Here is a 14,817-nt window from a genome sequence, read left to right as displayed (position 1 = left end):
AACGTTTATGTAATTATATGTATTTGATAGAAATGTGTAGTCAAATACACATTCCTTCTAGTCTCTAAGCTGTTGTAGCCGAGCATACGCTGGAGAAACTCGGTCGGGCAGAGCCGAGGATAATACCCGCACTCTCTCATGTAGAGATATCTCAGAAGCTTCTTTTGGATTTTCTCTATCATTGTGTTCATATGGCCCCCAAATCATCGAGCCACTCTCGAGTCTACTTCGCACCGAGGAGTTGTAAAAAGTGTTCAGTACGCGGGTATTTTCAAAAACCCTGGTAGTACGCAGAACAGATCCTAACATCTTCAATGCATTACCACCGATTGTCTCTATGTGTTCATGAAATGTCAGGGTGCTCACAAATCTAACGCATATTGTGCACTTTTATTTTTTTATCTGAATAAACTATAAAAAATGTAAGCAAAGAGTAGGTGCTGATTTCCCTGTTTCACTCTGTGCATAATCGTCTGCCTCCAGCCAACGAATACTCGCGTGTTTATTTACTCGTCACGCTTGGACTTCAGCGGTTAATGACGTAAACGGTTGTCTGCTGTTTGCGTTGGCGATGTCCTTAGCTAAATACACAGCAGGTAAATGACGCCCGAAGGTCAATTCGCCAAGCGCCACCTACGCGAGGCGCAAACAAAGAAAAACACGATAATGCTGTGTTGCGAAGCGCAGGACCAAATTCCTGAAGAACGGGAGAAATACATGTAGATTAGAGTGAATACATGTAGAACTTTTTAATTTTTTTAGACATCAAAGTGAAAGCGGTCTAAAACGTTGCATTTTGGATCACATTGAACGTAAAAATATTTAAGAAAAAATTCCATACTACTTTTGGTTTGAAGTTTATCACTGTCTGAACATTTTGTTTATTATCTACATTGATAAAATTATTTTTTTGTTAGCAAAGAGATAACTAGATCACATTACAGATTCGAGCACGTTTTAAAACTACCGAAATGCAAAAAGTTTACACTCCGCGGAACTGATTCCGTTGAGCGCCTGGTTAATATTGATAAAAACAATGCTACCCATTGATTACAAAACAAAGTGCAACTCACGCCCTTAGATGCTTATTAAATAAGGTTTAATTCACATTTTAAATTTAATTGGACTGATTTAGCGCAAAAAATCGTCTTTTTCGAAAACTTTAAGCTCTGGTTGAGGGCCAAAAGTAGTATAGAATATTTTTTAAAAAGATTTTTTGCATTCTCAGTAATCCAAAAGGCAACTTTAACGTCTTTAAAATAATGGGTTCGTGACGTCATTAAGTATGACGTCTTCGGATGTTTCGTGACGTCATTGGATTTTTTTTCATCAATGTCTATGAATTTTATAGAGTATTGTAGATAGCTTCATTTTTCTATGTGTCGTTTGTTTACATTTACGGCGTCCTTTCACTTATCAAACGCTACGAGTTGTGATTAATAATTTTCATGATAAATTGAATTAATTTAGAAGAGGTTGAAAACCATAAAATAATAAAAGAAATTAAAGATGTAAGATGTAATCCGTTTTCATTTTCATCTGTCAGTGCCTGGAACTGGAGTGTGGAGTGGGTAAGGGGGGGGGGTTCAAGATAATATGCATAGACAACTCTCCTTATATTTGTATATGTGGCCTGTGGCATTACCAACATTAAAATGAACGCATTACTCGTGAACTTCTGCGACAAAATTTATTACCAACTTACGAAACGATCGTTTTCGAAAGACCTTATTTTCCAAACGAAAATAATGAATGAAAATATTCATTATAAGGGCCTATATAAACACTAGGAGAATCTTTAAAAAATCGTTTATTTGTAGAGTAGGTTAAATCCGATATTCCTCCCGAGTGATAATACCCTATTGAGCAGAAACGATTTGTTTCGCGGTAATATTTTCGAAACGGCTGCTTTTATAACGTCGGCCAGTGGTGAAATCTATTTCTATCTTATATAAGAATCCGCCGTAGGTAAAGAAATTGCAAAAAAAGAGACTAAAATGACATTATAAATCTGGCGTGGGAGGGCTCGTCCAGGTCAGCGCGTCGCGTCTAGCGAAAGTCAATTTCTATGGTCTGTTTTGCATAATTTAATGGTATTGAACATCACGTAACTTCTACATTTGAAAGATGTGAACTTATTACAACAGAGATAGAGAATATTTTAGAGAAACTGCTCTTGTCCGCATATCCTATTGAGAGCAGCGAGTTTTATTTATTTTTTATTTCATTAACATATTACAATAGAGATAAAGAACATTTGAGAGATTATTAACAGCTCTCTAGGGGGTTGAATCCTTGTCTACAAAAATTCGGACAAACTCAAAACATTGCTGATAAATTCACCCGGTCCAAGAAGAAGTATAAAAATGGAATATTTCCAGGCATTGCCTAGTATGTAGATGAAATAATTCATTCAGATGAATCTCACCCGCAACAATAAAGGTTTCAGCTCTTAGATTTCGCAAACGTCAACATAATATAGATGTTTAAAGAAGAGTTGAAGGAATAAAGATGTTCAAATATGGGCAGAATGGTGATTTTTTAAATTTTATTATTTAATTATTTAATAGCATAATTATACATTTTTACAATTTAAAAAAAATTTCACTTGTTATATTTTTACTAAAACTAAAATCCCACCAAGCCAAGAATGTTACACAGTGTGTAAAGTGGCCACTTAAACCAGCCATTGACAGGTCATAAGCCCTGTAGATGCCTATACTTCTATATTACCTTCTCTTAAATGTTCTTCATCTCTGTTGTAATATGTTAATCTATATAACTAATAACTATAAAACTAATCTGTATTGAATGCTGCAGCGAGACTTATTTTCGGAATCTCTAAGTTCAGTCATATCACTCCACTACTTCGGGAACTACACTGGCTACGTTTTCCACAGAGGGTCGAATACAAACTCTGTTGGCTTATATATAAGCCACTGCACAACTCTGCTCCAGAATATCTAAGGGAACTATGCATTCCAGATGAACTAGCTGACAGGCGTCTCAAGCTTAGATCAGCTACGTCTACGGCGAGAGGAAAAGTTATTATACCTCTACGCAAACAACGCACTAAATTCAGTGGACGCGCATTTGCGGTCGCAGGCCCTATGGCATGGAATGTACTCCCAGCAGAGGTGCGAGGCTGTGAAAGTAAAGTGATATTTCGGAAAAAACTTAAAACCCACTTGTTCTCTAAATCATGTGAATAAATCCGTTTCATGTGCAACAAATTACATTGTTTTAATTAAGTTACAAATTTAAAAGCTTCAAAAAAAAATAATAAAAAAATTAACTATTGAATCAGTATGTAAAGCGCCCTTGAGGTATTATATTACGAAAATGGCGCTATATAAGTTATCCATAATAATAATAATAATAACATTGGATTCTTTTCCCCTCTGCCAAGGATCCTTAGAACAGTGAACGAAATCTCATTAAACGGTGCTGTCGCTGTGTTCCTACAGCAAGGGCAGGCATTCAAGAAGCCGACTCACGATGACACACTTGCCATATCCGCCTAGATTATTTCATTCAGATCACAAAAAGTACTTAAAGTGTCAACATCTTTTTGTAGCAATTGTTGGTCAGCTGATGTTTTAACTCTACGGAATATCTTGAAATTGTCAGCACACAGCGGAAAATCAGTTACCCTACGTAAACTGTGAATATATTATTTAAAAGGAATAACCAGCTACGCCTATATTTTCGAGGCTCATCAGCAGGCGGGAAAGTGAAGATTTGTAAGGAAGTTGTGAAAAATACACCACAACACCTAGATCAATTGAAAATCTTTCTTTGATTTTTTTTTCACAACTGGCGGGACCGTCGAATCGAACCAGCGACGCAAGTTTCGCAGTTGGCCGTCTAATTCTAATGTATGAAGCCTATGTAAAAACTAAAATATTTTATACGCAACTTCTATGGGGAACAGGATATCAAAATGACATAAACAGACTACAAAGACAACAAAATAAAATATCAAAGTTATTATATGAGCTTCCCTATCTAACTGCAACTAGAGAACTTTTTAAACAAACTAAGCAATTAAATATAACTGAACTCTTTCAACTAGAATCATTAAAATTGATCCATAAATTAGCCACTAATGTAATTGTAGACGAAGAACTAAAACTTGTAAAAAATTGTAGTCAACATGGACATAATACGAGAATATCAGACAAATACCATATGCAACTTTCTAAAACAAGACAAGGACAATCGAGACTAATGAACCAGGGACTGAAGCTATACAATAAACTACCAGACAAAACTAAACAAAAGACTCAGACAAACTTTTCAAAAGATGTAAAAAATATTATTTTGAACAACAGAGTATGAATGAAAAATGTTTATATTATTATTGTAAAATGAATATAATAATCCGTAAGGGTTTATAAATGAATTTTCAAATTTAAAAAAAAACCAAATGCGCCACGGCGATAAATAGTAAAGAAGAACACTTACCGTTGTATATGGCATGGTGTTGCAAGCTCTGAGCGGGAGCCTGTACAGCACTGGCCCCGGAGTCTGCCCATACTTGGTGAGGCAGCCGCCGGCTCTTCCGAGGCCCCGAGGGTAGATGGAGCCACTGAATCCACTATTCTCTCTGCGAACAAAATATCAATTCAGCAATAGACACCATCGATAGCCAAATATTGGTGTAAGGAGGTTATTTGATGATTCAATTCATTAATTCCTGTTCCTTTTCAAGCTTCTGGTGTACCGCAAGGGTCGCGTCTTGGACCATAATTATTTATGTATATCCCTGTCCATAACCACTGATGCATAGGGGACTGCATTGGTACATGAAATGTAGCGTATCTTATATGTAAGCTCCAAACGTCACTGTGACCTGTGTGGATCTATTGTATTCAATTCAATTAAATTCAATTCATTTATTTAAATATAACATATACATTACAAACATATATTCAATACGCACATATTATAAAAAAGAAAAAAATACATGAAAGAGACTCATGTCAAAGTAGTAGGAGAATCCTGTTCCGGAAAACCCCTTCGGATACATGGAACAGACTAACATCCAGAGCGATGTTGTTAAGCATTGTAATAGCTAATAGCCCTTCCAATGGCAAACAATATATGCTGACGCTGTCTTAGGTAATTATCAGGAACATACAAATCAATGCTTATCATAATCTTAGAAATATCGATCATACCGCGCAACAATCGATAAACATGAGTGGTCAAATACACGTTCCTTCTAGTCTATAAACTGTTATAGCCGAGCATACCCCGGAGAAATCCGGTCGGGCCAAGGATAATATCCGCACTCTCTCATGTACAGATATCTCTTTTTGTATTTTGTCTACCATAAGAGATTATATCAGTTCCCCAAATCGTCGAGCCACTCTCGAGTCTACTATGCACCGAGGAGTTGTAAAGAGTTCTCAGTACGCGGGTATTTTCGAAAACCCTGGCAGTACGCAGAACAAATCGTAAATCTTCAGTGCATTACCACTGATTGTCTCTATGTGTTCATGAAATGTCAGAGTGCTCACAAATCTAACGCCCAGATCCTTAACATTCGATGTTCGTATCAGATTCTGGTCATTCATTTTGTAGTGAAAAAATAGAATTTTTTGTAATGGGTTCACGTAAGTTAGTTTTCGCCATCCAAGCCCAGGCCTTTAAGAGCCTACTACTGGCTACTGTGTGGATGGCAAGTGTTTCTCATACAGTTTATTCTCCGCCTCTAAGCACAGATCCATAAAGTATTAAGCTATTAGATTGGGGGCAGGTGCTCTAACATCTTCAGATTTAACCAGTGGTCCACCGAGGATACGGCTTCTTTTGAGATATAAAGCACCACATGCACAGTCACACAAGAACTCTAGTGATTACCATACCTAGAGAAGAGGTCGTTGTCGAGGAAGGAGACTCCGGAGGGCTTGGCGGACACCGTGATCAGCATTTCATCCTGCGTACACTCTACGGAGACAGAATGGTCCATCCACTCGGGAAGGTCGAATTGTTTTGCAAGAGATGCAGCTGTAACAAAATAAATAATGACATTATTAAACGTAGTTATTTTCACATCTAGGCGTTGTTTTATTAAAGTGGCAGTTATGTCGGAATTTAATTCGACTTCAAAATTTAGTAATCCAGTGTAACAGGGCCTCTATTATGATGGGAAGAAAAAGACGTCATACCTTCACCTTGACGGTATAGTTGAAGATAAATTCCCTCTGGCGATTATAAAGATATACTACCAACCCCCCACCTTCAAGTTTTGGGTTGGTATATGCAGGGGCGTGCGGTGGGGTTTTTGATTAGGGAAGCAATTAATATATAAGTAATTGGTACATAATAATATACACTGCCCTTAAAAAATTAAAGACAAACTAAATACTTTATTGATATGATTAGAAATAAAAACAATAATTTTACATATCTAGCAATAAATTGTAATAAAAAATTAACCAACTTCACTATATATACCATAGTAAAAAAGTGCGAAGTATTTTGTGTAATTATATTTTATTTGACTAAAATGCAGTGAAACCAAAATAAATATTATCTTGTTAAAAAACATGGCTTTTCTACGAAAAATAATTGGTCATTATTTGAACCCGAAAAATCAATATATGTAAGTAGATTAAAAACTGTTTTCTTTTAACAAATCAACATTATATTGTTTGAATTAAATTTTAGATTTAATTTTGTATTCCTAATCAACCACAAAATAATTATTAAACTTTTATGTCCAGCGCCAAAATACAAAAATCGCCTCTTTGTGCTGTGCGGCGCGGCGCGGTACTGCGTTCGCATCACATGGAAAATAATGTATTGTTATGCTTCGATTGCTTCCGTTGCCTAGTGAGGATTTAAGTCTGCGCCTGCGCCCGGACTGCGCGTTCAGTACGGCGCTGGAACGGAATTTCGAATTTGCTTCCATCGCGATCATTCTTTAAATCAATACCCAGCCAGCCAGTAGCAAGTACTTGCCGATCAGTACGCGCTTGACAGCGCTGGTAAATGGGTGTGCCGCAGGCTATGTTGCTTTTTAACATATTTTTTTAAGGCGAGAGTAAAATTCCTTCACAATTTATCGCGATTATTAATCAAATTGTTATTACATAATTTGTTAAAAGTAATCTTAATGTTAGGTATTATGACTGATAATTAATTTATTAAATACGCTATTTTATAAACATTATTTGCCAAAATGTAGGGGAACCAAAGGTTCCATGCGTTCAATGAACGGACCGCGCATGGTATATAGATATGAAACAGGGGAAGCGTACGTCACGGTACACATATCTACGCTCTGAAATGACATAGCTTCAGTATGACGTCATAGATGAAGATTAAAGTCTCCCGACCGACTACAAAGGTATAGTACCGATACCCCCACCATCAAGTTTTGATGTAAGTACATCGGTTTATACCGACGGGTCTAGAACCCCTCGATACCTTTATCTATGCATTAAAAGTGCAAACTACCGAGCAATTTTTTCTTTTAATCATGATTTATTTTCAAAAGTTAATCGTTTTGAAGTTGGCACTTTTTTTCTTAAAAGCCTATTGAAAATATGAGAGAGAAATAATTTAATTTTGAAGTCGAATTAAATTCCGACAAAACTGTCACTTTAATGAAACTAACGCCTAGATGTGAAAATAATGTCACTAGGTTCTGTCCTATTAACAAATAAGAGTATCTAGGCGTTAGAAAGTTACCACTGTAGAAAATAATTTGGATATTAAATTTTTTCTAAAATATGATATATTAACTTTTTTATTCTAAACATGTTCAATTACCGGTTACCGACGAAGATACTTTGATTTTTCATATAAATATACACACTTTCGTACATAAATATCGATATTAGTTTATACCGTCTCAGTATATACCGATGAAGATAGCCGTTCATATTCGCGGCCTTGGGCCCGATTACAGCGGGGAGTTAACAGAGTTATCTTCGACTTTTTATTAAGAAAATCAATATTTGTGTACGAAAATGAGTATATTTGCAAAGTGCCTTTATCGGCAACCCATAATTTCGCCGCAAAATATTTCTCTGTCTACACTCACGTAGAAGGTTGCAAAAATTCTTACCCATTAATACTAAATGCACTCTTGTACAAGCATTACTACTACCCATTCTAGATTACGCTGATGTTTCCATGACTGATTTAAGCTGTGAGCTACTCGATAAACTTGAACGACTTCAGAATACATGCAAAATGTACATTTTTGGTCTTCGGAAATATGACCACATTTCTGATTATCGTAGGCAACTGAAATGGCTCAAAATTAGACAGCGGAGAGACTATCACTCCCTCTCACTTCTGTTTAATGTACTTCGTAGTCCTAACGCTCCTATATACCTGCGTGAAAAATTTCAAAGCTTATCAGTTCATAGTTTACCTTCGTTCAAATTCTCAAAGCACTCCTAATACCCATCCACAATTCTTCTTTCTTCTCTAGCTCATATAGTGTCCACGCGGCTCGACTGTGGAATCATCTCCCATCCACCATCAAAGATGTTACTACATTATCTCTGTTTAAATCACGTCTGAAGAAACGTCTCCTTTCTCTTCCTTAATCTCTCCTCCTTTCCTTTTTCCTCTTTCCTCTTTTTTCCTTTTTCCTATTGAGTAATAGTTTTGATTTAAGGCAATTTATAAACAAATACGTTTATTTCTATTTTTATATATTTTTAGCTTTTTAATAATTTTTTTTCTATTGAATATGTTCTGTGACTTGAATTATAAAAATAAAACTTTTATTTTATTGGTTGGTTGGAAGAAAATGCCATTTGGCAATAAGCCCGTCAATATACAAATAACATAACGTACAAAAAGTTAAATAAATAATAAAATAATAATAATTGAACATGTTTAAAACTCAATTTTACTTAGCGATGAAATTGAAGATAAATCTTAACTTCCCACTGTAATCGGGGCCCTGGGCCAGTATTCTAATCGGAAGTTAATTTTTATCTTCAATTTTATCTATAAAGTATAATTAAGTTTTCTCTATGAAAAATCGAATATATATCCAATTTTTTTCCAAACACGTTCAATGACGGGTTACCGACGAAGTTACTATGATTTTGTATACAAATATACACATTTTCTTACATGAGTATCGATGTAAGTTTGTACCGTCTCGATATGTATCGCGGCGCAGGTTGTGGTACCGTGGCTAGTGTTGCTGACTCACGGATTAGAGGTCCGAGGTTGATTTCCATTTTCTTATAGTGAAGTATTTACTACTCGTTAAAAACAGCCACAAAATTATATTTGGGTATATCATATCATAAAAACGCAAATACATATGTTAAAAATAAAAAAGACGATGTAAGCGTGTAGAGGGAGCGGGTATGTTTGAAAAACAGAATTTGCTCGATTTGGCGATCTGTCATATCTGCCTACTGCCTACCCTCACGAGGAAATGGAGTGATGGTTTGTTTTGTCTGTTAGTAGAAATATAAAAATTAAACTTTGATTTATTTTACGAAACAAAAATAATATCGAAAGACTTTATCAAAAATGATTGTAAAACAGAAGAGTTTATTCTCATAAACGAAATTCATGCAACAGGCATTGTAATCAGAATTCTCATGGAAATTAGTTAGAAATAATATGCGGAAATGCTACTCAAAAATACATTACTAATAGTTTCTCAACAGCTGTGAAATGAGTGAATAGATTCTCAATAACATTTGCAGTGTTTTGAGTATGTCCAAATTCTTGCAGATTTGCTGGATTTGCTCCCTAGGGAGTTGTTCATATTTAAATTTGTTGCAACAGAGAGGGAAAACATTTTTGAAAATAGAAGAATTTTTTTGTTTTTTTGTGTTCAAAAAAGTTTGCTTTTGAATGTTTACATCAACATTCGCTTTTATGGATCCCAATCAGATTCTTTTCTTTCATTACTTACAATTTCTACCCATTATTTTTTTTTACTGGATTTTTGGTAATACTTAAATAATATTAACTGACCTTCAATACATTTTTGAAAATAGCAATTATGAATAAAGTGTACCCCTGTTGGTGAGAAGAGCCGAGTTCGACATTTGCAAAAAGAATTCTATATTTAAAAATGAGTTATTTTATATTTTGAAATTCAACCATAAACAACTACCTACGTACCTACTTAAATTCAATATTTGAACATTAATAATTTTAAATTTTGGAATTCAGTCATAAACAAGTATTTAGGTACCTACTTATCAATGAAAAGTCTTTTTTCAAGCTAATAGCAGGCAAGACAACGTTCGGGCAGGAAAACGTCTATCGGATTCGCTAGTAGATTATATATATTTACATTGATATTATTAGAACACGAAAGTGATGGTTTTTGAAAGGGATGAAAATATAACTAAATGTGAGATCAGAGTGAACGGAGATATTCTGATCAGGTAGAAGAATTTGTGTACCTGGAAAGTATGTTTACTAGGGATGGAAAGGAGGATGAGTGCCGAGAACGGGGTGAACGGTGCACTGAAATCTACTTTGGCAAACAAATGTTTATCACAGGAGGCTAAACTAGCAGTTCACAATAAAGTTCTAGTGCAAACTGTAATGTATAGGAGCGAAGTAAAGAAATGGAAAAATAATGATGAGAGTAGGTTAAATGCTGTATGCGATCCCTCAGGTGAATGTGTGGTAAAACGATGTATGATAAGTGCTCAAATGTCGAGATCCGCGAACTGCGCAAGGCTGAGACATGCATTATCGACAGAATCAGAAAAGGGGTGCTGCGTCGGTTTGGACATGTGGAGCGAATGGACAGCGAAAGAACGGCTAAAAGGATCCACGATGTGAATGTAGATGGATGCAGAGGGCATTGGCGGCCTCCGCGGTGTAGGGGTCAAGACGCTTGACTCACACACAGGGAGGTTCCGGTTCGATTCCGCGAGAACACAAAAAAATAAATGTGATTTTTCACAAGCCTGGGTGATCTGTGATGTAATTCACCACTGTAATTAGTAATTAGGTCTCCTGGCCTGTTGTTGTGCAAAAAAAAATTGAAATGAAAATGAAACGAGAAGACCGAGAAAGACATGGCACGATCAATTCTATCAAATACTTTAAGATGGGCATGTCAAGAGTAGGAATAATCGGCGTGCGTGCATGAGAAGATGTATGAATGTAGGTCTGTATGCAAAGATAGAGGGATATGGCGTTCTATCCTCCTCGGCCTAACCCCACGGGGAAACGGCGTGATGGTTTGTTAGTTTGTTTGTTTAATATATGTTTTTGTGTGCACTTACCCACTTTGTACCCCGGAGCCGTGTAAACACGTGATTATAACTACGCGTTGTGCCCCGGTCCCGCGTTTTCCACGTGGTTTACCTGCTGTCTAAAAAAGTGCATTATATGGACATCTAATGGCTTTTATAAGTACTTTTTTTCTGCTGGTAAACCACGTGAAAACACGGGACCGGGACACAACGCGCGGTTATTATAATCACGTGTTTACACGGCTCCGAGATACAAAGCACAAAAAAGGAGTAAGGCCCTGTATATGTGCGAGCATTGCAATGCGCAATGTGGTTTCCGGAAGCAAATAAGCTGAAACTAAATGTAGGAAAACAAATGTATGATAATGGATAAGAAACGCTGTTTTAACAGTGATCACAGTGTTGAATTAGATGGAGAGGTTCTTGAGAATGTTGAAAGCATAAAATATCGAAATGCAGACTATACGAGTAAGAAAATCGCAAAGAAGGTATCCCTGTTAGGAAAGATAAGGAATAAATTAGACATTAAAACCTCTCTGCTGATATTTAAAAGTATTATCGTTCCCCACATTGATTATTGCTCCAGTATTTTATATTTAAGTAATGAAGGAGATCTAAAGAGACTCCAAATAATACAAAACAAGCGATGAGGATAATATTGAGATGTGGGAGACGAATAAAAGTTAACAAAATGATTCAACTTCTAGATATCACGACAATTGATCAAAGAATCAAATTCAATGTTGCTAATGAAATAAACAAAATTATTAAAGAAATAGTTCCGAGATATTTTCAAAATAAACTAAAAAATAACGAGTTCTTTCATAGAAACTATGCAGCAATAGGATCTAAAAATATAAACTGGAAAAGACATCAAAAGCAATGTCCCAGAACTGCCTTATGTACAAGGGAATACAATTATTTGAGAAATGCCAAAAGCATAAAAAATGCAATAAATGTAAATATATTTAAAATTAAATGTTAAAAGTGTATATGTGAAAAATCTTAAGTAATATATAGTCTAAATAGTGAATATGTACATAAAATGTACATATGAAACAGTGAATATTATAAATTAGGATTTTTATGATCGTGATAAATAATGTGAAGCTAGGGTTTCCTAGGACAGCGGTGCCCGTATTTTAACGGCCGTAGTGAACGGTGATGCAGTGGACAGCCGTCGTAAAGGTGACTAGAGTGTGGTTTTCTAGGAAACGTTGTTATTAACACCATTTAACACCGTTTTCCTAGGAAACCACTCTCTAATCACCTTTACGACGGCTGTCCACTGCATCACCGTTCACTACGGCCGTTAAAATACGGGCACCGCTGTCCTAGGAAACCCTAGCTTTAGAATAAGTATGATAAATAATGTTAGAATAAGTATAGTGTTCAAGAGTAATAGCTTATCTAACTTTAAGGTGTCTACTGGAGTACCCCAAGGATCAGTACTCGGACCACTCCTCTATCTCCTGTACACCAAAGATATGGAGAATATTATCAAAGAATGTCGATTGTGGTCTCACTGCTATGCAGATGATACGCAGATTTATTTTTATTGTAAACCGAGCGAGAGAATTGTGCTTGTTGATTTGATTAATGGATGCATTGAGAAAATAGGAAACTGGATGGCTGAAAGTAGACTCACACTTAATCCATCTAAAACGAACAACTATGAATGGCTTCAGCCAGACAACAGAATTGATTCAGATACGGCACTACCCGATGTGAGGAGTACCGCTTTACCTACCGTTAAACTACTGGGAGTCATCCTTAATTCTGACCTTTCTCTTGACGCTCAAATTAGTAGAACGATAAGTTCATGCTTTACCAGCTGAGACAGATTAAATGCATAAGCAAAAATTTGCCAGTTGATGCCGCCCGTCAATTAATAAATGCGTTTGTAGTGTCTAGAGTCGATTATTGTAATGGTATCTACGCAGGTCTACCGATGAATAAAATGACTCGCCTACAGGCTGTATTAAATGCCGCAGCGAGACTTATTTTTGGAATCTCTAAATTCAGTCATATCACTCCCACTACTTCGGGAATTGCCCTGGCTACGTTTTCCACAGAGGGTGGAATACAAACTATGTTGGCTTATGTATAAGTCACTGCACAACTTTACTCCAGAATATCTAAGGAACTCTGCATTCCAAATGAACTAGCTGACAGGCGTCTTACGCTTAGATCAGCTACATCTACGTCGAAAGAAAAGTTAAAATACCTCTACGCAAACAGCGCACTAAATTCGACAAACGCGCATTTGCGGTCGCAGGCCCTACGGCATGGAATGCTCTCCCAGCAGAGGTGCGAGGCTGTGAGAGTGAAGTGATGTTTCGGAAGAAACTTAAAACCCACTTGTTCTCTAAATCATTTGAATAAATTCTTAGCATGTGGTGGAAAAGTAGTATTAAAAAGTACATTATTTTCTTAAATTTAAAGTTAAAGTAAAATTAAATTTATATCTTTATATAATCACTTTGTAAAGCGCCCTTGAGGTATTATATTACGAAAATGGCGCTATATAATTATCCATAATAATAATTATTATTATTAGATGTGAATATTGTGTTATTTATTTATTTATTTATTTATTAACGGACATTGTCCATGTATACAATTTATAAGGTTTAAATATTACAATAAAAAGTAGTTTAAAACATTTAAAGAAAAAAGAAAGAAACATTGACAAACATAAGGGACATCGAGACAAGATCTGACTATTTATTTAGTGCTCGTTTAAATCGTTGTAAACTTAAACCAAAAAGTCCAGATCCTGTCTTGTGTTGAAATATATATTAGACTATTTAATCATAGAACTAAATAAATTATTTTTTTAAAAAAAGGCCAATGTTGGCAACACTATCAGACGAAAATTACTTTTTAAATTACAATATTTGAGTTTGTCCAAATGCTCGTAGACAAAAGACTGGATTTTACCCCCTCGGGAGTCATTAAGATTAACAAATTACTACAGGGATGGAGAATATTCCCTTATTTAAGGTATTCTCCATCCTGTTGTGATTTGTTAACTTTTTGAATTGTTTAAAATAAATATTAGAAGTTTTAATTGATTTGACCTAGTATTTTCAAAATTATGACACTTTTAAAAAACCCTTGACAAAGTATGAAATTTCACAAAAATGGGTCGGGCACAGGGTAAATTCTATGTGTATTCGGCCGGTGCTCTAAGTGAAAATCTTGTTTCGTTAGCCGACTATTGGCTGGTTTGCAGCGCGGTTGTTGAATAAATAAATAAATGTGTTTGACAAAAACGTGACCGGAGTATTGCAAAAACAGAGTAAAAAATAGATACTTTCATAAACGAGATATGTACTAAGATATAAAATATCTAGCTAATACCTAATACTGGTATTTGGTAACACGGCGACCTTCTAGTCGCGGTATACTTTTGGCTAAATAGACTACGGAAAATGTTACCAAAATAATAATAATCATGTTTGGATAATTTATATGGCGCCATTTTTGTGAGAATCACCTCAAGGGCCCTGTACAATAAATAAATATCGGTTGGGATTCTAGTTCCACGTCTCTAATTATGATATATTACAATTAAGATATATATGAGCTAGAT

The 14,817-nt window shown here is 35.6% G+C and overlaps 1 protein-coding gene across 3 annotated transcripts in view; it reads right to left on the bottom strand.

Moving 5' to 3' along the window:
* The window catches only part of pio (zona pellucida domain-containing protein piopio), an 82,487-nt gene that overhangs the window by 22,619 nt on the left and 45,051 nt on the right, over window positions 1–14,817 (bottom strand). For all 3 annotated transcript variants that reach the window (XM_088232245.1, XM_088232242.1, XM_088232246.1), the window contains 2 exons: window positions 5,874–6,015; window positions 4,468–4,609 (listed from right to left, as the gene is read on the bottom strand). In XM_088232245.1, coding sequence (XP_088088371.1) covers window positions 4,468–4,609; window positions 5,874–6,015 — 284 coding nt within the window. The remainder of the gene's footprint in view (window positions 1–4,467; window positions 4,610–5,873; window positions 6,016–14,817) is intronic.

The sequence above is a fragment of the Micrasema longulum genome, unplaced genomic scaffold, assembly GCF_059751315.1.
Source record: "Micrasema longulum isolate JH-2025_06_02 unplaced genomic scaffold, ASM5975131v1 h1tg000958l, whole genome shotgun sequence".
NCBI lineage: Eukaryota > Metazoa > Arthropoda > Insecta > Trichoptera > Brachycentridae > Micrasema > Micrasema longulum.
This window is presented reverse-complemented; position numbering and strand designations above follow the sequence as displayed.